Below are 25,855 nucleotides of genomic sequence, written 5' to 3' on the forward strand. Positions count from 1 at the left end.
TTATAGAATGAATGAAGTTTGCAAACAGTACATATTTAAAACATATTGTTATTTTTACTAAGCCTTTGAAAGGTTACCAGTTTTCAAAAATGCTTTATGTAATATTTAAATCAAATTTATTAAGTATAGAATTTATTAAACAATGTGAATAGACCCTTAGCATGCATTGTTTTTGTTGTCAAACTCCAAATGAACTCTGCAGGAATTATGTTCGGGCTGACTTGATCCCAGAAATTTAAATCTACAAAAATGACTGTAATTGAAAGTGTTGTCCAAGTTCTAACATCTGTGTGTATGGTGACCTCTGCTCTGGACTGGGTTTGTCTGTGAGATTTTGATGGTATTCTGAAAAACAGTTGTTGGAACTTATCATTTTTTGTAACCCTGTCACAAACACAGCCGACATTATGAGCTGGTATCCCAGAAAAAGGATTCAGCCAGAAAGTCCGACAATACAGATGGTTAATTGTGGTAATAATCAGATTAATGGGAACTACGAGCTCCAAGTGTTTGCATTGATATGTTTCCTGGTCCATCTCCAACCAGTACATGTAAATCAATATTAGCTAGTGTCTGTAACATTCGTGTCCAGCCATGTTCACCAGCTTACAGTGTCTGTATGGTGTTTGGTGAATAGCAGGTCGTGTTCAGTGGCTTTTTGTCATCAGTGACTGCTGAATGTCAAATCAAAACAATGAGCTGAAAGAGACTAAAGGGTTCCATGATTAACTAGGATGGCAGGGAGGTGGACGCTGTGATTCTCAATGGCTTCAACCTCCTTTTTATATCACACAGTCATTAAATCCATTTATTTTTGAATAGGAAAACTGTGCAGCGTCAAAGAGGATGTACTCCATGAGTTACTCAGAGAATCCAGAGGGGCTAAATAATTTTGTGTACTCATTCTTGTGTGCTTTTGCTAGCTCCAGTGCAAATGCTAATACCAGGGTTTCATTCTCTGTATGTGTAGTTGCTATGGCATTGGTTAAATGTTAAAGTGATAGCAAAATATCTCAGGATTTAAAATTGCAAACTACATACCGACAACATACCAGCCAAGATGGTGCAGTTCCAGTGAAACAATGTAGTACGTCAAAACATTTGGCAGTTACACTGATTTCAAGGCTTTATGCAAAGTGTTGAAGAGAATACCCAAACGGAAGCCTTGCTTTTGGGAGCTGTCTGCTCCCCTCACTCCTGTGATTGCCTCACGGGATTAATTATTGTGTGAAGAAGCAGAGTGACTTAATTGTGCAGGCGTTTTACAGGTCTGGGACAGCTAGAGGGGAATCCTGTAGATTTGTTGCACTACAGAGCTTAAAGTTGCTGGATCAGTGTGCTGGAAGAGCGTTGCTTCTTTAGTAACACTTGTTAGCATGTTAATCCTCAGATCAACTGTATGGCATTGAAAGGCCAAGGCCAAAAAAACAGATACTAAACACAGGACAGGATGTACCCTTTCTTTCACCTCCTAAGACCTGAGCTTAAAGACGGGACCATGTGATGGGAGAAAATGTGTTGGTGGTCTGCAGCAATGACAGCACTGCGCGTGCATACACACACATTCAACACCCCCCCTCCAAAACTCCACACTTAGAAAAATCTCCCCGACCTTCGTCTAATTGGGCTGAGGGTGAAGGGAGAGAATGGGGGGTGGGGGTTGGAGAGGCGGTAGGAGGCGTAAATGTGACCTTTTTTTTTTCCTCTGGGGAGATTCCCAAGACACAGTGGGGAGGACTGGTTTCTTTGGCTCTTTTCACAAAAGAGCCTTAGTTTTCTCCGTTACTGGACAGCCCCTGCATTTCTACAGTGATTACTCTGCCACAAGTCGCCAGACTAATCTCAGAACCGAATATTACAAACAAACTAAAACCTGTGGTAGCATCTTTCTGGACCACAGCCTGTTGCAAGCGTCACGTCAATTTTGATAATTGCAAACACTGAAGGGCATAATGATGCTATATTTTATAGGCTGATCACATTAGTATAATGTTAGATTGTAATTCAAGTGTAGGTGTCCCATTAAAATAATAGATATAAACAGTGTTGGCCGCTGAAATGTGGTATAAAACTTAAGTGTAAAATAATTTGGAAAATCAAGTACAAATACCTGAATGCTGCATCAAGTTCAGTTTTGAGTAAAAGCATAGACTTTTTTTTTTACACTGCCACACTGTCTACTATATATGTTTCCCGGGTATTTGTTTGCAACAGACAGACTCTGGTCCTCTAAAAGTTGAGGAGAGGTGCTGTGTCTTTGTTGCTGGAGCCAGTAGAACTGCGCTGCTGCACAGGACGACCACCACACTGTGGACTCAGTCAGCGCTCATGCAGAACAGCCCTGTTACAGTCTCACTGCACAATCCCAGTAAGTGCAAAAGGAAATGTTCAAAACAAAATCTTCCACTTGCTAACTTTTCCAGAGAGAGTTCAAGCACATCTCTCAGTCTTCATTAGTAAATGGACACTAATGATTCAGACAGAGAGATATTTCTTAAAAGTTCAGGAAAAGATACTGAATGGAGTCGAGGTTTTGTTAATCTTTGAATGTTGTTTCTGTTTCTTACATGCATTTATCTACATCTACAAATTTTATGTGAAATGGTTCTGTTATTATGGCACTAGCTTAAAATAAACTGTATTTATTTGCTCACTAATTAAGTTTCAGGAGACTATTCATTTTAAATAAAAAGATAGCATGAGGTTGTTTTTTTTAATCCCTAAAATCTGTGAGAAGGAGGTGCTTTTCAGCCCTGAGCGGTGTCTGCTCTCGTCAGACTAGAAAAACCTTCCCTAATTAGATAGAAAGTACTGGATGCCAGGAAAGCAAAGCACAAGGCAAAAATAAATAAATAATTAAAAACGAAATCTGCTGCTTTGAAAGCTTATTGTTGTGAGCTTACAGTAACAACAAACCACTGAGCAAATGAACAGTTTGATCAGCTCCTCTATTCTGTTATCTAGATAATGATATGATTGATATTTTGCAAATACAAAATCTAGAACTGAAGCAAATAATTCCTCAAGTGAATCAACAGATAATTCATTAATCCGTTAATCATTTAACTTTTTTTTTTTTTTTTAGCAGAAACGCCAGTTGCCATTCTCTGTCTTCAGCATTTCCAACGTGGGGATTTTTCTCTTTTCTTTGGATTTAGATCTTCATAAACTTTGGCTTTTGAACTATTGGTTCAAAAAACAATTGGGATGGACATTTTACACTGTTTTCTGACATTTTATAGGCCAAAAAGTAAGAAAAATAATTAATAATAAAAGTAATTATTCAAATAAAATCTATTTGAAACGTTCCATTGTTTACAATGCCATGACTCCTGGCACTCCGCTATGTGCTTCTTGGCGTCTCTTGGTCCAGTTTGTAATGCTGCTATTATGAGTGTAACTTTAAAGCCCTACATATAGTTTCAGTCCAGTTGAAGGATGAGTGTAAAGGACACCAACAAGTCACATTAAGAGCATACACATCAGGCTGGTGTATAAGAAGTATAACAGTCATGGAATTTATCATAACTTGATTCATAGCAACATGTATGAAAGAAAAATGAAAAACACACTTGTCTTTGTCTGTAGCCATATACATAATATATATGCACATTTGTACCACACGTGTCACAAATTTCAAGATATTTCACAACAACAGCACCAAAGAGCTTTTGATTGATTCCTCTGTCCCACTAATACATTCATTCATTCATTCAGTCAGTCATTCAGTCGTTCATTATTTTCCAGATATACTAATAATCTATTAATTACAGAAGTGAATAATTTACAATAAAATAACAATTTTAAGGTACATTTCTCATTTCCAGTACTTTTATACTACAATAATTCCATTCAGTCTCCACATGCATCAGTCTGCCTAAATCCTTTATGAAGGCTGTGGATTTTGAAAATTTTGCACAGGAAAGGGTATTATATTGTCTTAATTTTTGAAAAAGCTGTTACCTTGTAGCGTTCAACAAAGCAAGCAGCTTACTAATGTTGAAAAGCCTTTTTCCCTCCCAGCAAACGCATGTCTGCACTTAGCTCCTGCACAGAATAGAAACTGTACACCAAAACTCTGAGAACTCACAGTGGTATTGAAATCACAGACAAAAAGAGAAAAACAAAACAAAACAAAAAAAAGTTAGGGACTGCATCTTGAAGACAAAAATGTCACAGAGTGAAGACTTTTGTTGTAAAATGTTAAAGTCTTCACCAAACCATAGCGAAAACAACACAGAACAATTCAACTATCATACTGTATGACAACACCTTCTCTGGGTTATATTTTGGTTTGGTCCTAACTTAATACAAATGCTTTTACAAAAGATCTTTTTGTGAGCTTAGTTTTTGTGAGACATCTGCATAAGCTTTCGTGCTGACACTGGCCTTGCAATGACCTTCTAACAGAGGCACTTTTTCCCCTCTCCCAATTCTATGTCGAGAATTTGGCCTTGCTCGCTCATTCATAACGCTGCATTTTAAATTTTAAATGCTCTGATTTTCTGATTGGATCTCTTAAACTGCTGCTCAGGTGTTTGACATCTCACTTTCTTTCTCTACATCTATTCACTGCAGTGACATGCATCTACCCAACACAATCAAATAATAAAACACAGTTCAGAAAGGTACCATTACTTTACAATTCCTGTCACCAATCCTAGACATCCAGCTATACACTATGTACCACTTCTTCTGCAGTGGCCGAGCTTTTCTGGTATGTAGCAGCTGTATTCCGCGGGGCGCCTGTATATATACTTATCTTGGATTAATAGGACTAAACATTTGTTTTTAGAATGCCTCAAAGATCCCTCAGCATTTGTCTTTCTAATTCTCTGTTATAAAGTCCTGTATGAACATTTTGTGCAAAATCGTTCCACTGCCTCCCTGTCTTTCTTCGATGAGCTTGTGTAGGTCTTTATTTTCTGCCTTGTACAAGCCGCCAGATGTGCAACTGGAATACATGAACTGCTACAGAACATGACACAGACAGATGAAAGAGACTAAGCAAAACCAAACAAAGACAATAACAGCCAAGAAAACAACCTAAATGTGTCCAGAGAAAACAGAAACCCATTTACGTAAAGACAAAATATCATTCCAGAATTTTCTTGTCTACTGATTCTTTGCCATTGGTCCGCGAGTAAGGCTCAAAGGCAGAGGAGCTCAGGTAACGTGCGGAAAGTTCCTGCAGGTTGCCAGCCAGCGAGCCAGCCATGGAGAGGGGGTTGGAGGAAATGCGGGTGGCGACGCCACTGAGTAAGGAGGGCATGGGGAAGCTGAAGAGGCTGTGAGCCGCTGGTGAGCTCTGCAGGCCTGCCACTGTCCCTGAGCTGGTGACGGCGGGTAGTGGAGGGCTGCCACCCGCGGTGCCCGTGCTGCCGCCGCTGCTGCTGCTACTGCTGCTGTTGCTGGCCAATGCCATGGAGGGGGGGCGCAGGGCAGAGCCCAGAGTGCCGCTGCCACAGTGGGGCAGGAGCCCTGGCAGGCCCGGGGGCGTCAGCAGCCGTCCCTGCTCCAACAGTCTGAGGACACTGCACGTCGCTGCCGTTTCTGAAACCACTGAACGCAGCTCAGAGTCCTTCCCCTGGTCCTTCTTCTGCTTAGTACGCCGGTTTTGGAACCAGACTTTAACCTGAGCAGAAACACAGAGAAGAGAACCTTCAGAAAAAATGCAAATGTATAATAAATAGCTACATTATTATAATATCACATATCATACAGTATAATATATTATTATATATTACCTTTATGTCATAGATTGGAAACAAATTAAGTAGAACCTTGAGGTATTAGAAACAAAAACCTGTCTGCAGTAGTTGACATTAGCAGTAGGAAGGCCTGATCGTATTGTAGCAATAATCTGATAATCTCACTGCTTGGAGATAATTGCACCATGAACGATACAACAATGTGTCCTCACAGATTAGGATGATTGCTTTTTACCCAGTGCTTTTGTTGGCAAATTAAAAGTAGTAAAGTGCTTATCCTTCCCACACCCAATCATAGCAAGCAGCTCCAGACTCACTAATGCATAGTCGCTATATATGCACACACACACACACACACACACACACACACACACACGAACATAACTGTGGACTGTGAGTGATCAAAAGATGCAGTGATTTCATTCAGTCATGGAGGAGAGGGCCCACTGTGTTAACAGGCAAAAAGTTAATTGAATCAAGCCTTGCTCACAGATAGCCTTTCACTTGTAAACCACCTCTTAACTTCATCAGCGTTGCACACTACAAAAAGTTCATGCATTGACAGAGCTCCAAATAGCCCATCAGCTACCGAGTGTAAAATTGTGTTGCATAGTTGTGGTGTTACATTATTTGTTTAAAACTGGGATGATTAGACGAGATTAACAGAACAGGAGTTTTTGGCAATGACACGATTGTTTATCTGAACCATCAGCTTCTCACATGTGAGGATTTGCAGCTTTAATCTGTTTCACTTCTCAACTGGAGAAAGCAACCAATAGAAATATATCAATATTCTGTATGTCACCTCGACAGCTGGAAATTGGGAGTAGTTTTGCTTTTTTTTTTTTTTTTTTACTACTTTGTGGCATTTTTCGGACTAAACAATAAAATTAAGAAATCCTGATGACGTGAATAATCATTAAAGCAACATATGCACATACGCTGCAGCCCTCATTGTTTTAGTTTTGCAGTCGATATTTCAGGACAACTTAGACACATTTCAAAGCGCGGAAACACTGCAAAACACATTTATATCAAGTTTGATCAACTGTAATTTTCCATTCTCTCTACTGCAAAAATAAAATGGCTCCGAGTATCTATAACTGAAATTAGGGTTTAACCTCCAGAAAACAAAGAATCTCAGACATATTCATACTTAATTTAGGATTTTAGCTCATCACAAAACAAAGCAAGCTGCCATGTTTAGTTCCTAAGCATCAACATCTACTTCAACAGTTTTTCCAAATTTTCGAATTATAGGTGTTACTATTACAACCATAAAGCTGTTTTCTTCCTCTCAGATATGTTGCACCTGTTCTGATTTTCGTTCTCCAGCAGGTTATGAAGTCTCAAGAGAAAGAAAACCTCATTAACTATATTCCCATAACTAAGGGTTGAAAATAGAATGCACAAGACAGCACCAACCTTGTACTTTAAAACATTCAGTGGTTCATCAGCCTCTATAAATGCATTTAGTTATTTTGACATATCCACAGTTCAGTTTCACATCATCAAATAACTTGAATAAATGTCACAACAGATGCAGCCTTTTTATGTGAATTCTGTCTCCCGTCTCCTGTAAACACAGCTGGCTGTGTTCATATGGAGCACAGTATATACGTACCAATCAGCAGCAAGCCTTCAGCTCAATCCTGCTGCTAGACCAATCACATTTTCATCTTTTTTTTCCTTCACTTCAGTAGGTAGTTAGACTCTTCACAGGCTGTTAACAACCATTTCACATTAGGAAAAGAAGCCCTTCCACTCCATCTAATATTTTATGTTTGCGACGTAAAGCCCGCTTAGAAGGAACATCTTGTTCATTTTAGAAGTGACATTCTCAGTGCAAAGTATGCAACAAGGTGACGCTGGTAGCTCAAACAGAGATGATTAGATGTGCACACAGCAAATGGCAGTCATTCCTTAATGTAACAACCTCTGAGTGCCAGAACAAAATGTTAATTTCACCCTGTTGTCATTAAAAGGCATTTCATCAGGACAAAAAGCAGACAGTGGAAGAAAATTCTGCCTTTGTCCTGCCTAAATAAGGAGCAAGAGCAATATATATATATATGTATGTATATATGTACACATATATTGGCCTTATGTGAGCAACATGATATCTTCAGACTATTAAGCTGTTTCAAATTTATGAGGAGAATTGCAGCAGTTGTGTTGTTCAAATGAAAAAATAAAATGTAAAAACTTGAAGCAAAAGTAAAGTTCCATTTACATGGCTGTTAACGGAGCAGTGCGCTGTTGTTTTGTGAGAAACCGTCAACGCCTTACAGACCTCCTCTCAAGGTCAGGTTCCTTCAGCCACACTGAAAGCCACAACACATTAACACCACAGACCAAGCCGATGGTGCTGATGGCGCCATTAGCCATTTAGCACAGTTTTGGAAATAAAACATAAATGAAACCAGAGCTGAAAACACAGTGGTGCTCTGAAGCAGACGGCCGGGGTTCCCTGGAGTCCAAGTCACACAGAGTGAGCGGATGACTTGCTGTGGAATCTGGTGTCAAACACAGAGTGCTACCACAGTTCACCCACGGCAGACACTGCGTGACCCCCTGCTGACCCCGCACGTATGACAAGAGGAGGTTTGCGCTTTTTCTAACGGCAGCTTTCAAACTAAATAGCACCGTCGAACACAAAGCACGTAGCCTGTGTCGTTATATTACATTTTCTATGAAGCTGAAACGATTACATTTATTTTAAAGGAAGGTAATACAACTAGATATTTGGGGGATTTAAATGTAAATCAAAGGACAACTGCGGCACTCATACGTAAAACACTGAGTAAGAACCTGTAAGCTTGAGTTTTTAATAACTGACATTTGTTTTTTTAAATAATGCAAAACACAACTTTATTTTTTTAGCAACCGTGATGAACAAAATTCTAATTTCCATCTTTGATTCAAACTATAATTACGTATGTGATTATGAATTTGTTTCTTTAAACTATACGGGCAGAGTATGATTGCACCTTTAAAATAAGCAGCTGCTGGGTAAACATTTCTGTCTGAGTAACTATTTATGTGCGTACAAATTAAATGAAATTGATTTGACGATGTAGGTAAATTCACCTTTTCTGTGACCAAGAAAGTGGTCCTGAAAGATCATGTCATGATTATCTGATGTCCAAATAGAAGATGGTATTTGGTGGGGGTAAAAAAAAAAAAAAGAAGAAGAAGAAGAAACAAAAAAAAAAATCCACACACAAAGGAAATTACTTTAACTTTACCTGTACAATACACAACATTGCCAATTGAGTTGAAAACTAAATGATCCATAATGTCTTTTGTACAATGAAAATGTCAGTTTGCACCGAATAAGTCATCGTTTTAAATCTGGTCGGTACAAGCAGGATGCATGCATACCTGAGTTTCAGACAGATTGAGCTGACGGGCCAGTTCTGTCCGCTCCCTCCCAACCACATACTGGCACCTCTGAAACTCCATCTCTAACCGGTAGAGCTGCTCTGCGGTGAAGGAGGTGCGAGTCCGCTTAGGCCGGTCCAAATCCAAACCTTTCGGCAGAATGATCTCTCGAATTGAGCCTTTAGCATCTGTAACAAGGAGCACGTTGAATAAACAACACTGAGGCAAACAGCCAGAACACATAAGAGCAACATATTTTCCTAGACGCTCTTCTTCTTCTCATTATTACTATTGTTGTTATCATTATCATCATCATTATTATTATCAGTATAATTAGTAGCAATTATAATATAGGTAGCAATAATAATGAGGTAAATTTAGGTGTCACTTGATGCTTTAGAAGCTAATGCTGTTTGTTAAAAGTACATTTATGAACTCACAACACCTTCTATTTTAAATCACTAAAAAGTCCCAGTGTCAGTCCAGATTAAATTCTGCCTCTCCGTTCCTCGACATGAATTCACAAAAGATGTTCACATTTGTGCACTTAAAGAGGGACAATTATATTCAAACAATAAATAAAAATGAATGAAATCTGCTGTGATTCCATTTCCAGTGGCTCATGTAATCCACCACAAAGAGCAAATTACAACAATGTGTGTCGTCATTAAAATTCAGTTAAAGTATTAAAACTAATCTCAGATTAGTAAGTGACAGCATTTATTTATTTAACCATACGTAGTGCATTGAACATTATATCTTATTGTGCTCTATTGTTATGTATTATTTTGTATTGTTTGATGTATTTTAAAATTGGAAGAAATAAATTCATAACACTTATATTGTTGAGAAAAAGAAATCTAAAAATACTAAAGAACTGATGTCCAAAGAAATATTTCAAGATAAAACTTTTGTTCTATATTTTAGGCTGCTATGGCTTGTTACATTCTGCGTAACTAATCCTGTGTTTTCAGTGTACTTATATTTATGGTTTGTTTTCATACACTCTCTGTGTTGGGCCAACACTACATGAAGGAAATGACAGAAATCACTCTCCGAGCAAATGACTCTCATCCACACAATTTCGTGTATGATTTGTTGACATTAAAAAACTATAGCATAGAAGCTGCTATCTTCGTTTTTTAATGGTAAATAATGATCCTATTATTTATCACCCTGAGGTGCAGGGCAGTATGTGCAGTTTTAGGCTTTTAGGCATGACCTTGCACACATTAACGTTTATTCAGGATAATATGAGTGTATTGTTCATTTTAATAATTAATAGTAAAAATGTATGAATAATTTAATTTCAGGTATGAAATGTACTCATCACTGTGTGAGCAGATTTGACATGAAGTCACATTTTTTTTATTAATAATTATCTTTTTTTTAAATGACAGATACTTTAGCTCTCTTTCATTTTTTTTTAAATGTTGCTGTAATTATAAAATTGAAATAAATTTAAACAAAACAAAACAAAAAAAAAAGTCATCATATCTGATTTTAAACTATAAAGGACATTTTACTATTAACTTTAGACTTGACTAAAATCCTAATGAAAGAAGACCAGTGGTGTGTTAACTTTCTGTCTACAGCCTAATTCATTTTTTAATTTTCTTGGAGATACACTCTCATTGTCTCTTTGTGTTTTTAAATGTGTGTGAGCTCTGAAGTAAGACACAATTCTGAACAAAACAAAAAACAAAAAAAACAACACAACGCAAGCCTTACCTCGGACTAGTATTCTCCGGCAGTAGTCCGGGTCCCCCACGCTCCCCCTGTTCTTCTCGCAGTTGTCCACAGTCCCAGAGGGGGAAAAGGAGTCCTGCTGCTCCTTGAGGAAGCTTTTGGACAAGCTGCCCTGGGAGTCTTTGCCATCCTTCCCCTCCTTTAGTCCATTCTTTAGCACCATCCCTTCCGTCTCTTGGTTGTACCTGACCTCCATGCTCAGTTTATCCTCTTAGACCTGCGGCTTGTCCGCCTTTTTTTTCCCCCTTTGTCAGGTGGAGAAAAAAAGGAGATTACGGAGAACGCAGCACACAGGATCAGCTGGACAGTGTGGGTTTTAGTTTCAAAACAGCACCTTTCAGCAGTGCAGAGTCAGCTATCTAATGTTTGGTGAAATACTTCCGTTGCCCGACCAAGGAGCCCTATTATCACTGACCAAACTCCCTTGCCCAATGATCATGGACTTCTCAGTGAAACTCAACAGTAATTCAGTGCCCCCCTTTCCTCGTTACATAGACATCAGGCTGATAGATGATCTTCAAATAATCAGAGCCATGGATGCGCACTCGCTGTTTCAATTGATTACGGTAATTTTCCTGCCTCCACATTTGCGTAACCTCATGAATACGCTAAATTGTTTGGGGAAATAGATCAGGTCTTGATAGAGGGGTTTGCTCGTCCCGACCCCCTCGGTTCGCTTGCTCTCAGCCCAGGGAATCAAGACAAATGATTGGTCTTGTCTCGCAACCAAGCCTTCCTGAACACACACAATCACAGAGGTACGACTCTTCCAGACCCGAAAAAAGTTCCTGGGAGCTTCATTCTTCTATGTGCAGAACACAGCCAGACATTTTGTCCCACGATTTCTCAAAGCACACCTGATTGTCCCAGCATGTCAGTGAACTTTGATCCCATTTTTCCCTTTGGCTTTCTCGTCAATCAACGGAATTCTGCAATGTGCATATCTCGCCGCTATGCTATTGTAGACGAGACACTGGGAGAGAGCCAAAGAGGGAGAGAGAGAGAGAGAGAGAGAGAGAGAGAGTGAGCGAGCGAGCGAGAGAGAGAGAGACAGATCGGTGAAAGGGATAATGAACAAATCCACAACGAACAAAAATTTATGGAGGCAATGGCGACCCAGCCAGTTTGAGCGCTGGAACAATGCCGGGCTCTTCTTTAACGGGGAATTCTGTTAAAGTTTCCTGTGTCGTCCAGCGTTCAAAAAAGAGAGCCACGCAGAGCAACCCAGCAAGGTCCTGGCCGCTAATGCCACATCCTTCAGTATTCAAATGATTGCACCCCAGAAGCCATCTTCAGCTCTCATAGTCTTAACCTGCGTATTTGAAAAAGACAAAAAAGGGGAACAAAACTTGTCATTAGTGCTTAGGCTGCCTACACTCTCTCTCACACATGCATACCCCTGGAATGGCCCCTGCCTCTCTCCACCACTCGCCCTCCAGCCCACTACCCACCCACCTAACCACCAACTCTTAGCTATTTTCATTGTCAGTGCAACAATATCTCTGAACACAGCAGTGGCCAGTAATCCAATAAGACCATTGATTAGGCCACAATGATTCAATTCAAACCAGTGGCCTAGTGCAAGGAACATTCTCTGGCCCTTCTTGTCACCTTAGCTGGCCAGAAGCCCTCTTCATGCTGCCCCCCTCCCTGAGTGCCATTCATGCCTTTATGGGAAACAGAGAGGAAAAGGAGTGAAAGATGGCAATTATCTAATTGGACTATTAACAAACAATTCTGTGAGTGTGGCTGCCCGGCAGCAGTCTCGGGGTGGGTTTAAGGGCCGCATGTTGGACTAACTTTATTCACTCAGTGTTTGGGAGGCTGCACCTTGGAGTGGGGCAGGATCCATTGTTTAAGAAAGGTAAAAAGGAGGCTAAAAAGGGAGCGACCAAAGGGGACCTGGGCTTCGCAAGCTGTGGCGCAGAGCTCCAGCCTGGGAAATAGATTAAGGATGCAGCGTCTTGGCCTCTCAGCTACATACAATGGTTGTGGAGGAGAAAAGACTAATGTGTTCAGTTTCTACATTCCCAACAAATATCACACATTTAGCGTACAAAGAGTACTGCAGGAGTACAGTCTATAGGCAGGTAGTGTCTTTCACAACACACACTTTTTCAAGCAGTAAATTACCAGCACTGTATTTCAAGTGATTTAAACAAAACTGTTCATGAAATTTCAATTGGCAGATCCAGAAAAATTAAAGAGCACATTCATAATTATATTAGCCGTGCACAGCGACACTGGCGTTGCTGTGCAAAGAAAGTGTAAATTGTATAAACACTAGAAACAACCTCCAAATTTCTGTTTCAGCCATCGTGAATGTGTTACTGAGAAAGATTTCTTATTTTTTATGTGTAGATAACGGTAAGCATGCTGGATCAACAGAGATCTGGAGACTAATAACAATATATAGCAACAGAAAATGATCCATTAGACTAATACCCCTGCAGAAACCTTTTTGGTGCTGTGAAGACCACTTTCTAATTTTAATACTGCTTGAAATTATAAACATAAAAAGGGAAAAGCATTGCGTTTGTTGACGGAATAAGCAGCCATTATGTTGAAAAGCCTTAAGGGAGGTGTGCTGTTAAGTGTTTGCCAGTGATGTCATTAGACAGACTAAATATGAAAGCTTCATAGTGTCAAGCTGCTACACTTGGTTTACGTGACCTTGCCTATTGTGCTTACTTAAAATAGCTGTCTTTGGAAAAGCTGTAGAGCATTGATTTTGGAAAACATAACTCAGGTTGATGTAATGGGTGATGATACATTGGGTTTTGTTTCAGGCAGATGTAGGCGGAAGAGCTGGGCAAAATCTGAAACACAGGCACGCAGTCAGGAAGCTACAGATGGCTTGGAGCACATAAACATGCCATCATTAATTTGTCTAAAAACAGGTACATAACAACAATAATAATAACAATAAAAATAATAATAACAACAGCAATCATAATAATAGTACAAAGGTAGTGTGCTACAGTGGCGTTTAGCTGCCAACAGTAACAAATCACAGGTCATATGAGGATGTTCATTATCCATTTTCATGTTTGAAAAAGTAGGTTTTATTAGTTCACTCATGTATTTTTGTTGATTATACACCACATTTCCTTATTCAGAGGTTCTCCACTGTCTGGCATTTGCCAGTAGAAGACCTGTAAACAGTGTCACAATGTGGCTTATTCATCTTTTATAACATAGTGGTGCCAATATTTAATTCTGAGTCAACCACTGGCTTCATTTATAGACAGATGGACTACCACATCACAGGATCTTTATGAAAGCTTGCAACAAAGTCATTTGGAGGTTTGACTTTGACTCAAGAATAAGAACTAATAAGCTGGACATGTTTAGTCTATTTTTTAAGATGCCGCCAGTCATTGTTCTACAGGGGTTTGTGTAATGTTTATTTAATGGAAATACCCAGTAATTCAGAATTCTTAAAGTATTTTTTTTGTTGTATGTAACTGAAGACTTTAAAGACAGTGATATATGTATAAAATGTGCAGGGATGGATGTGCTGATATATATTACCCTAAAACAGGCAGTTAAACATGATCGCACCATTATGCATATCACACTATTAGCAATCTGGAGAGTGCCCTGCTGTTGTGGAAATCTACATTATGATGTTATTCTAAAACACTTAAAATATCTTTAAAAGTTTTTTTTTTTAAAGATTTTTTTCCCATATATATTTGGCTGTACTATTTCCAGTCTGAGAGTACTTGAGCTAGTTAGGGTTGATAAAGATAGATAATTCTTTAGCCGCTATAAAGAAGCGATTAAATGAATGATGTCGTGTCTTCCCTATAAGGTCTTGAATCGTATGCTAAACAAATTCAGTGTTTTGAAAAGCTTAACAAATAAACTAAAAGGGACCCAACAAAGAGCCTTGAGGAGTCCCAAAAGTAACCGTAGTTTATATTCAGATGATCTATTTAAACAGAACCGCTGAACCCTCTAAATGCCTAACGTTTCTAATTTAACCTGTAACAAGCCAAGATCAGTTGTAACAAAGCTCTAAGATTAAGATATAGCATCCTCACTGTTTTCAGTTTCTGTTTAAGTGGATATCTGTTTCACAGTTTTTGTTTTGTACTGTAGTATGACACAGCACTGTTTGACGAGATTGTTGTCTTGGTAAATATGGCTGATGCTGGGCATAGCCTCGTCTTTCTTTGAGTCCATTCTGATATATAAAGTCTGATACAAAAAGACTGCAAAAGATGAATCCACAGGACTTTAAATAGACACTCCTTCTTCTGTACTTATACATGAAGCTTCTAACTCTAAAAGAAAGTCCCTCCACGCACACACAAGAGCTCTACAATGGTCAAGTCACCACAGACCAGCAGTGAGTCGCCAGCATTATCTTTATTATTAGAATCACGATTTTAATATTTTAACAGAACAGGCTTCAGTGGCAATCTTTAAAATGTTGTGCAATGTGTTGTGTGTAATGTGACCCCCTTCTGACAGGTTTCATGAGTTCAACAGCAGAAATTAGAGGTGTTCTCTGAATGTGTTTAATGTGGTTAGAATGAAAGTGTCCTAGGAAATCAAATCTAACCCTAAACTGTTTAAGCTGGCCAAACAGAATGAGGGTATGAAATTTCAAGTAATTTCTAAGGAGGAAATGGTTACTTTTGTGTCAGGTCTGGCTGAGATGCCAACATGTTTATGATGCCTTTTCTACGATGATTGTGGCACACATAGTCAGTTAACACAGTAAAGCAAAACTGAGGAAACAACCTTCTGCCTATCGCTCTATTAATGCCTACTGTAATTGCTATAAGTTGGCTTTTAGTGGTCCTGTTATTAGGACCCAGGGCTACTTGGCACTTTGTGGCAAAGCCTTTTAGGTTCTCTAATAGAAGGTAGGTTGCTGTGGAGAGTGCAGGCCTTGGAGAGCCTTGATGTCTGAACGACAACATGGTAACTCAAGATGAATGGTTACATTCAAAGCCCTGCTTTACGTTTACAAATGTGGTGATTATGTTCCACAGTAAGAGAGCAAGCTGTTCTTGAACCCTCTAAATAAAGAGCTTGTTTCCATCTATAGTGGAGGGCTACACTGGCAGCTGAGCTCAAAAACTGTTGAGCGCTGTTCTCACTGCAAGTGTGGAATTTTTATCCAGCTTTTTTTTTCTCCTTTGGTTCAAAATCCTTGGTGCCTTATAAATACTGAGTGCTTGTGGTTACTGATGGTGTTGTGAAAACAAACTTTGCTACCAATTAAGCTTCAACTGACCTGTTGAAATTTACACATTAGATTTAAACTCTGAGTAGTTTGAACAACTGAGCTAATAATTGGTAATAATTGTTGTGTGTGTTGGTTTGTGGTGTTGAAACTTTATGTTTTCGGGCCGCTGACAACACCATTGTTAATGGGCGCTGAGGTCTTCCAGATAATCTTCTCAGCTAATGTGCACCAGATGAGGCACAGCTAGGTAACTCCAATGCTGCCGTGCATTTAGCAGTTATTTAAATATCACTATGTTGAAAAGTAAAAATACAAGTACATAAACGTGCATGTGGCCCACAGGACAAAGCTAGTGATCATTAATTTTCTTATAGTCAACAAATCCCACACAAAGACTAAATCCAACAATGAACTGATTTAACTGTGAATCCCTCCACAGCTGAAAATAGTCCCAAACAAAGGCACTATTTCCTGCTGTTTGAATAATCTTGGTAAAAAAAACTGCGGTGGCCAGCTATTTTGGCTCGTGGACTGTCTGACAAGATATAACTGGAGTGGCTCAAGCATCTTATATGGACATCTGAAGATATTTGATGATATGACAGGAAGCTAATTATATTGTTTTCACTCAACCAGCATTTGTTCTCATCAGGCACCTTCTTTAAATAGGCAGTCCATCAGATGATTGACTTCTTTACTCATACCACTTTTTGAATTAATTTGCATTTGTTCAGTTGGTTTATTATGAATGTGTAACAGCTAGGTTTACAAGGTTCTGGAGTTTTTAGAGGCAGCAAGTAACATCATAGTCAGCTTCCTGAAGCTCAGCCACATTCCTGAAGATGTTCTCCAGGTTCAACAAAAACAGTTTAAGATTTAGACTGACACTGCAATGCTGCTGGAATTCATCTAGTAATAAACTAATTGTCTTCTAGCTTGTTACATTATGGTGTGGAACGCAGATATTTCATAAATGAATATACAAAAGTGACTTATGTACAGCTCAGGGGTCATTTGTATTTATGGCAGTATGTGTAATTTAGTCATTTTAAGGACAGAAAACGTCTCAATGCTGTCGTACTAATCTGCTGTTGACATACCAGACAGCCTAAAACCTGCAACAAAGCCTTAGCAGTAATTGATTTTTTTCTGTACATTCTCTGTGAGTAGTTTTAGATAACACTCTTTTGTCCTGCAGACAGCAGGCCTTGCTGTAGTAATTGTCACAGGTGTAATTTGAGCAGTTCCTTTGTATCTCTGCAACAGTTTCGTCCCCATTGGCAGTCATAGTGTGAATCGAGACTAAAGCATGTGGGGAACAATAGAAAGCATCATAAAAGCTTTGAACATAAATCATGTTTTTTTCCCCCCTCTCTCACCACTCAGCCCATCATTTGTAAGAACACGGATGGATTTTTTTTTTTTTTTTTTTATCAGGGCAAATCTTTTGGGAGTGTTTGGAAACATGGCAGGTTTGACTGTGAAGCTGCGCTGCTCTCTGTTTAACCTCATCTTAACTGTACTGGGTGATAAAGAAAAACGACAGATTATTCCTGCTGGGAGCTGTAGTGATTAAATAGCATACAGCTGTTGAACAGTAAGCAGTACGCTGGAAGTGAGGAGCTACATATTGGTGTTTGGCCCTCACTCTTCATCTTTTTCTGTCTCTCAAATGATTTCTCCCTTTGTCCTCACGTCAAGCTCAAAGGTGAAGAGCACAAAATGTTAGTTCTACAAAGATATTTGTACCTATTTCTGTTTTTTTTTTTTAAAAACATATGAAAGGCCCTGAGCCTTAACAGTTAAAGAATATTTATTTTTTTCTTTTTGAAATTGTGAACAATCCAATGAAAAGACCAAACACAGCAAGACATCCGTGTTTCTCTCAATACTTTATAACTTAATGACCCTGTCAGGGGCTCTGCCCATTGGTTCTTACTGTAATGAATCACAACTAAATTGCTTCATTTTTTTTTTAAGGGCTCCAGAAACAGCTGGTCAGTGAGGTTTTAATCAAACATTTCTCAGACAAAAAGAAATTCTTGGCCACTATTTCCCCAACTAGTTAGTTCACGTTTGTTGCTGTAGTTTGGAGCAGCAGGATGTATGAGTATGTGAATATATGTGTTCGTGACAATAGAGGAGCATGGAACCCCTGAACCAAATCATTTTGCTGTTAATCAATATAAATTTAGTGAAACCAATGATGTTACATGAGTCCACAAACCACTATTGTCTTTTAGTATTTATGTATTACCTGTTTCACAGATTAACTGGATTTTCAACAGAACTTAGTAACAATAGATTTTACTGCAGTGATTTTAGGTCGTACGGTAATCTCTGGAATGCCAGTAAATTAGCATGAAACAAAATTCTAAATAATCAGCTCCTAAAAAAAACAAAAAAAAAAATTAAAAAAAAAAAAAAAAAATCTAAAAAAAACAAAAAAACAAAAACAGAAGGATCATATCAATTAAAATAGGTTTCACAAACATCATTTGGCATTACTGCCTGAGCGTGGAGGACCCCCCGTGGTTATATGAGTCAAAGTTTGCTTCTAATTCGTTTGATTTATTTCACACACACATTTTCCTCAAAGGGATACCTTTTCAATCCAATCGACCCTATTTTTTATTTAGATAAGGAAAATTTCACCGACCTGAAAAGCCTGAAAACAATAGGGAGGAATCACAGGATGGACAGACATGAAACAGAAGTGTACAGAACAGACACATTATGAATAGTGTAATTATGCTCTGGAGGAAATAATGACGTTATTATTGTACTTGGAGTGTAAACAATACATGAAAAATATCAGAGAGGACATTGAAAAACTTCCAAGTGCCCCCTCACCGTCAAATCCTCCTCTGTACCAAGAAGACCTGAAACAGCAAATCAATTTGAAGACATAAAGGGGACCGGTTTCATTTTCTCTCCACGTAATGAGGAATGTTGTTAATTAACTTCTTTGGCAAGATGCAGATATTCTGATTGAAATGTGTTTTTGTCCACCAAAACATACAAACAATTGCATTGCTTGTGTTACGATATCCATCTGAACTGACAACGTCATTATACAGCGTCTTTTAAAAACAGTTTTGTTTAGGTACTGGCCGCACTTCAGTAACTCATGTTTAGGAAAGGTGGTGGTTTGGTGCAATGCAATAAACCTCTATACTGACTTGAGGTTCAATGTTTTTATTTACATTTAATTCAAACCACAATCTATGAACAATCCTGACCAAACTGCTTTTCTTGCCTGAAGTTAACAACAGATGTGACTTTACTCTCAGTTGTGACATGTGCTTTGTATGGCCACCATCCACCCCAAACACCTCCTGCAGACACTCGTGCACCTCGTAAATGCAGTGCTTCATTCATTAAATAAATAAATAAATAAATAAATAAAAATTGCCTGCGCACATAATCGAGCCAGTAATTACATTGCATCTAAACATAACTGTGAAAATGATTAATTGTATAGGAACATAATTTCTCCAACACAAGGCTGCAAATACAAAAGAAGCAAAGAGCCCAAAGAGCATTGTTCACACGGAGGGAGAAAAGATGCTGAGAGAGGAGGAAGGAGACGACACATGATGCGTGAGAATGGATACAAGCAAAAAAAACAGGAGTCTACCAAAGGACGAAGACCAGGACCGGAGACATGGCTGTAGCATGTGATGTTTTTCAGAGCCCACTGTTGTTCCATGAAACCAAGGTGTGTGCACGCTTTTGTTAAAAGCCTGTAGTATGCTTCCAGAAACATCCACCGCTTACTGCCAGTCAGTTAATAAGGAGGTGCTGTATGACTTAAGCAAACACAGCTGCACAGCAAATCTAAAGGAAGGACAGACGAGGTAAATACAATGAACGACAGCAGCCCGGCGATCGTGTAATTTAAACAAATTAAAAGCCATAGTAGCTCACCCATGTCTGGAAGGGCACGTTTTACCTTCAAGTGTAGAAATTTTGGGCAAGCTCGAGAGATTCATATGTCTTTTATACAAATAATGATGCTGCAGCGTCTCTGCACAGATGAAAGGCTGCACATCAATTAAAAGACTTCAGGAGGTACACAAGTGCTAAATAACGTGATCATATTTTTACTGTCATACAATTAGTCTTAGTTGCGTTCAATCATTTTCCTGAAAACATTAAACATCAAAGCAAAGCAATCAATAAAGCTATACCGAAGCACGTTGTCACTGAACAAAACCGAGCAGTCACATACAGGCAACAATGAATACCCAGATGAATAAATGAGGTATGAGAAGCATTTGGCCCTTCATCTATTCTGCTTTGTCTTTGCAGCAACTTCTTTGATAAGTGTTTTGCAATATGGCTTTCATCAGTCAGCAGGACTTTTAAGAACTATCTTTATGTCAGGTTGCTCGCATCAAAGAGAAATAATAGTGTTAGCAAGAGATGAAAAGGAATCATACTTGAAGAAAAGGTGGAGGCAGTCACAGTCAGCGGATGTAAATGACTTGGATGGTAGCTCTAAAACATATATCATGTTTATTTTCCTTTATACCAGCGCATCATTTATCTAACAGCAAAAGTGTTCACACACCCTTATACATCGGAAACAAAAGAAAGTTATTCAGTCTGGTAATGTCTCATCTAATCAAAACATCCCTTTCATTTCACTTCTGCCGTATAAAAATTGTCCTTGGAGCAAAATTAACTTTCAATCTTTAAAAAAAAAAAAAAAAAGTGTTTTTGCAGATGTGATAAACCATTGTGTGTATAATGTCTAAGTACCTCTTGACACACATTTCTTATTAAGACTATGCACTTAGGCATGATCCCAAAAGTTTAGATGGTAGCTCACGCTCTTTATCTTAATGAAGGTGGTTGTTCTTATGATCTAAATAACTATCTCCTGATCTAAAAGCTACTCTACCTAATAAATATTTTAGAATCCCTAATTAACAGTCTAAGGTGTGTGTGAATTCCTAACTGACTAGTATTTTTGCTTGACGGTTGTGTTGCAAATGATGAAGCTTCAGCTTTTTTTTTTTTATTGCTTTGCAACTTTAGAAAATAAACTTATTTATAATTCAGAGGTCGACTGAATCAAAGAGTTTTTTTGTGGAAGGTTTTAATCTCCTTTTTAACTAATTAAATAACTAAGAAGATCAAACTAATCAAAAATGTCTTTTGCAGCAGCAGTTGCAATCTCTGTGGGGAGAAAATGCTAATTTGTCATCAGTCATACATACAATGTCTATAAAGCACAAATGGCTGTGATGCGTTACTCACATTCACAATGTAAGCTTTGTTTACTTACAATCTGTAATAGCAAAAGACAGCTTTATTTTCCACTGTGGGTTTGTCTTTGCCTGCACATTCTAGAAATGTAAATCACTGTGTGCTCTTCAGTATCAGTGATGACAGGGAGAATAAAAATGAAAGAACGCACAAGAATTTCATATTGAATTGTTGTTCTACATGAATAATCCTTTAAGATATCTTTTCCCTTCATACAAAACTTGGGTGCATGAATATCTTTAATTTAAATATTCAGCGTTTTCAGTTTGTCCATTGATGAAGTCCATTTTGTAGTAACTATAGCTTGAACAATTTGCAGATTAATCAATTAGCTCATAGATTCATTGATATAAAATAAGAATAATCAACAGCAATGTAATAACTGGTCAGTCATCAAAATTGTTTATCGAGCAGTTTTTGGTTTTAGCATCTCAAAAGTGAGGATTTACTGAACAATATTAAACGGCTTCGTCCTTCTGTTGGAATTTATTTTCTTTGATCTGATAAAGCAAGATTGGCTAGATTTGTCCATTAATGAGCAAATAATCTGTAAGTCTGTCATTATCACGTTATTTGCAGCCCTATCTCTAAAAGAAGAGGTTCCTTTATCGTTTGTGCAGCCGGTAGGAAGAAAGCGCAACACATAAAACCGCCACAGTTCTGCCATTTAGACTGTCCTGTTATGTGATAGCAATAGTCATATCATTATTATTATTATTATTATTCTTATTATTCTTATTAATAATTCTGGTAATATGGCAGGACATTGGAAATTATGTGACGTATTTAATTTAGTGAGGAGTCAGTATGAGTCTGTAGGGATGTTTTCATTCCTTTATTACCATAATATTCCCCAGAAGAACTTTTTTTAAATTCCATTTTTATTTTTTTTAAATCAATGCAAGTGCACCTTTATGTTGTTTAAATAACATTTGATGGTAACATCAGTACAACAGATATTTCACAGACTGGTTTGTAGTCACCATTTCACCGCTGACAGGGATCGCTTCAGTCTGTGAAGAAATGTTCACCCACAAAAATGGTGTTATAATAGTTAATAACCTTTTTGCCATTGTATGCATTCACACAACTGTGCACTTCTGCATATGCGCTGTCAGAAGCTTCTCCACACTGCATATAATTCTATATAAAGAGCATCTTTTCATTTCACATTGATTTGATGGAATATTTTTGGTCAGAAAACAGTTACAAATTTAAAGCTTTGAGAATCAGTGGTGAGGATGTGAAATCTTTGTCAGCTGACATACCTCCAATGTGTCAACAAGGCAGGTAAAGCTGCCAAAACAGAATCAGACTCCCTAAACACAGCATTACACATGCTGGAGTATTCACTCGCCTAAATAAAATCTGGTAGTTTGCTACAGGGATGAACCTTTGCTTCCTCTTCCATGTAATTTGCCATATCTACCGTGGATAAGCAAACATCTAGTTTGATTTACTTGTAATCATATTCTGATTTGCTATTGTTCCCGTCCATAATCAAAAGGCTAGTTCGCCACTATGAATTATGAAGCTGGAATACTTGCCAGTCACAGATTTGCATATGAAGGCTGGGCTCTGGTGCCAGGGGCTATTGGATAGACGGTTGTGGGACGCTGCAGTCAGATCCCTGGACAGTTTTGTAATAGCTCAGCACCAGTTTAGATGCAACTGTTAGGTCTCTGGGGCCCCCATGTGGCCTGTGAAGGTAATACAGCCCTGGTTAAGCAAAGACCCAGAACATCAAAAATAAATTAGTCAGTGGTTTGAGAGGAAGCTTTCAGCCAGACAACTGGGTCCAATCAATCAAGTAGTGTCATGATTTGCATGCATGTATGTATGACAAATTCAATAAAAAGCAATTCAATGAAACCAGAGACAGCAGTGTGCACAACTCTGTGCTGTGGATACCAGTAAAAATACAGTTTGCAGCTCAGATGATCTCTGATTGTGTTAGAAATGCTTGTTGGCAGTCTATTAGCCTATTCAGCCCATTCTGAGTTAAATCTGACAAAACATTTACTTTGTTTTCTTGCAAAATATTGACAAAAATTTATTGGTCTTTCATTCCTCGAATGCACATGTTTGATCTCCTTCAAAATGACTGTGTTTTTTTGTGGTGAGCAGCCCCCATGTGAATATTTTGCTGATGGCATTCTTGTTTGTGGTAAGATGTCAGACACAGTGTCAGCATATACGTATGCTGAATTAATGCATTCCAGTAAGAATGACTAAGAGTTCCCTCTCTGCATTAGATATTGATGTTGGCAGCTGCAGAGCAGTGGCTCTATGTTGCTACAGCATTGTCTAATTTGAAAAGCCAGATTAAAATGTACCCAGGTAGCAGAAGACATTGGAAAAATATTGACTTTTCATCTGAATCAATATGGTTGTGATTGAAATTTTAATGCTAAATAAATGTTTGATCACCATTTCAATACTGATAAATAGCAGCGATTTATAGTTGTCCTGATTATATTGAAATCTTTTATTTTATTTTTTTAAAATAGCCTCTATCAGGTAAGCTTGCATGTGATTATCTATTGTTTGAATGTGAAATTGTTTATTTTACTTTTATGCTAGCAAAATGATCCTTTTAACCTACTGATAGAGTTTGGAATTGTAGTTGGTATAAAATGGTAAGTATTCACACATTTCCTGTATTATCATCATTACTGTATACTTAGGCAGTTACACTCACCAGTTTGAATACAGGTGCAGAGAGAAAATTTTTTCCACTATTACTATGTATTTAGAATAGAATAGAATACAATAGAATACAATAGAATAGAAATACTTTATTAATCCACTAAGTTAATTAATTTACAGCAATATACCTTAACAATTCAGTGCCTTCGTTATTTTTTAAAACGTAGCTAAACTATGACAGATAATCCTGTCCTGCTTGGGAAGAAAAGCCATAACCTAACAATGTAGGGAAAACCAACTTTAAATTTTTAATAAATATTTTTAGAATAACAATGGGTCAAAACACCCAGACAATGTGATCCTCCCCGGCTCTACTGTGCCTTTCATCTTTTTCTAAGGTGGCATTTGTGGTTGTTGATCTGTTGTACCTGTGTGGAGCAGTTTTTGTGTGGGTTCCCAATTTGTTTGTCTTGCACATATGCACAAGGATGCGCACACACACTTGCGTACATGTACAGTGGCTTGCAAAAGTATTCACCCCCCTTGGCTTTTTTCTTATTTTGTTACATTACACCTGTAATTTAAATGTTTTTTTTAATCTGAGTTTAATACTTTTGCAAGCCACTGTATGTGGGTACTTCTTGTAGGAATGGATCTATACTCACTTTGGTCAATTCTAAGAAACAGATCAGACTTTTACATGCAATGAAATAAAACACTGATGGAGCTCAGAACTTAAACTGGAGACAGCCAACATGTAGACTAACAAATTTAACTCCAGCTTTTCAACTGTGACAGCTGACCTCTCTGACTGCAGCTCTCTGACTTTGGAGATGCTCATGTAATGCTGTAGTTACTTCATAAACTCAAAAAAAGACTACAAACAAATGGAAGCATTAAGAAAACCCAGACTACATTTATTATTGGTAAAACTCATTAATCTGAACCGTCACATATACGTAAAATATATGTGAAATTGTAGACCAATTGTTACGGTTCAGAGACTGAGGCTCAGTCGCAGACAGAGGACATGGCAGACAAATGATTCAAGCAATAATGATTTGTAGCAGGATAACATTTACAAGATAACCCAAACCCAGGTGCTAAAAATATTTACAAGTGAAATAACATTTACAACGATGAGTAATGAAAAGAGACGCTAAAGATAACTCTACACAAAGAATCAGAAAAGATAGCGTAACAACTACCTAAGCTCACTGGGAGCACAGGTGGTGGGAGGCGGAATTACAGAAACAGGAAGTACTAACCAAGGCGAAGGTTACAGAATGCAAATGTTCTCGAGAGAAGCTAACAGGCGGAATATCAAACATTCATGCAAGACACACCAAGCGAAACTACTATGAACAGAAACCCAGCACGAATTGGGCCAGTAACAAGGTACAAAAAACCGAAAACTACAACACATAAATAAACGCTAACAGGACCAAGTGGGAGACTGAGGCTTAGGGACAGGTTGTGGAGAGTCAGGAGGACGACGAAGCTGGTGGTGAGGCAGGTGGAGAGTGACAGGAGCAGGAGACAGATGAACCAAGGGCTGTGTCCGAAATCATCCACTCACTCCCTGCTCACCATACAGGGATCACTATATAGTGCACTATGTCTTGCACTATGTAGGGAGCCCCTCGGCAAAGTAACATTTCGGACACTACTCGAACTATTAATTACGTCGCTTGCTAGCCGCGATTTGTGCCGCAACAGCGTACTACAAACACATCAAATTCACAGTTTATTGCGTAGCTAAGAAATCAAACTAAATCAAGTTTATTGTCATTTTGCTGTACATACCAGATGAGAGAGCAGGATCCAGGAACTTAAAGCAATTTAAACAAAGTGGTATAGTATGTCCAAATCACAACCA

General features: G+C 38.3%; 1 protein-coding gene across 1 annotated transcript; it reads right to left on the reverse strand.

Annotated features, from left to right (window-relative positions):
• Positions 1-5,095: 5,095 nt before the first annotated feature.
• Positions 5,096-11,040, reverse strand: vax1 (ventral anterior homeobox 1). The gene is made up of 3 exons (XM_008306812.1): positions 10,827-11,040; positions 9,096-9,283; positions 5,096-5,635 (listed from the first exon to the last, which is right to left on the reverse strand). The coding sequence occupies exons 1-3, from the start codon at positions 11,038-11,040 to the stop codon at positions 5,096-5,098; spliced, it is 942 nt and encodes a 313-aa protein (XP_008305034.1).
• Positions 11,041-25,855: the final 14,815 nt, after the last annotated feature.

The sequence above is a fragment of the Stegastes partitus genome, unplaced genomic scaffold (genome assembly GCF_000690725.1).
Source record: "Stegastes partitus isolate 25-593 unplaced genomic scaffold, Stegastes_partitus-1.0.2 Scaffold47, whole genome shotgun sequence".
In the NCBI taxonomy this organism is placed as follows: Eukaryota; Metazoa; Chordata; class Actinopteri; family Pomacentridae; genus Stegastes; species Stegastes partitus.

Excerpts from the sequence above, each read along its gene's own strand:
- vax1 (XM_008306812.1), bottom strand. The coding sequence starts at position 11,040 with ATGGAGGTCAGGTACAACCAAGAGACGGAAGGGATGGTGCTAAAGAAT. Across the intron at positions 9,284-10,826 it reads CCGGAGAATACTAGTCCGAG|ATGCTAAAGGCTCAATTCGA; the intron begins GTAAGGCTTGCG and ends TCCTTGTTACAG. Across the intron at positions 5,636-9,095 it reads TCAATCTGTCTGAAACTCAG|GTTAAAGTCTGGTTCCAAAA; the intron begins GTATGCATGCAT and ends GTTTCTGCTCAG.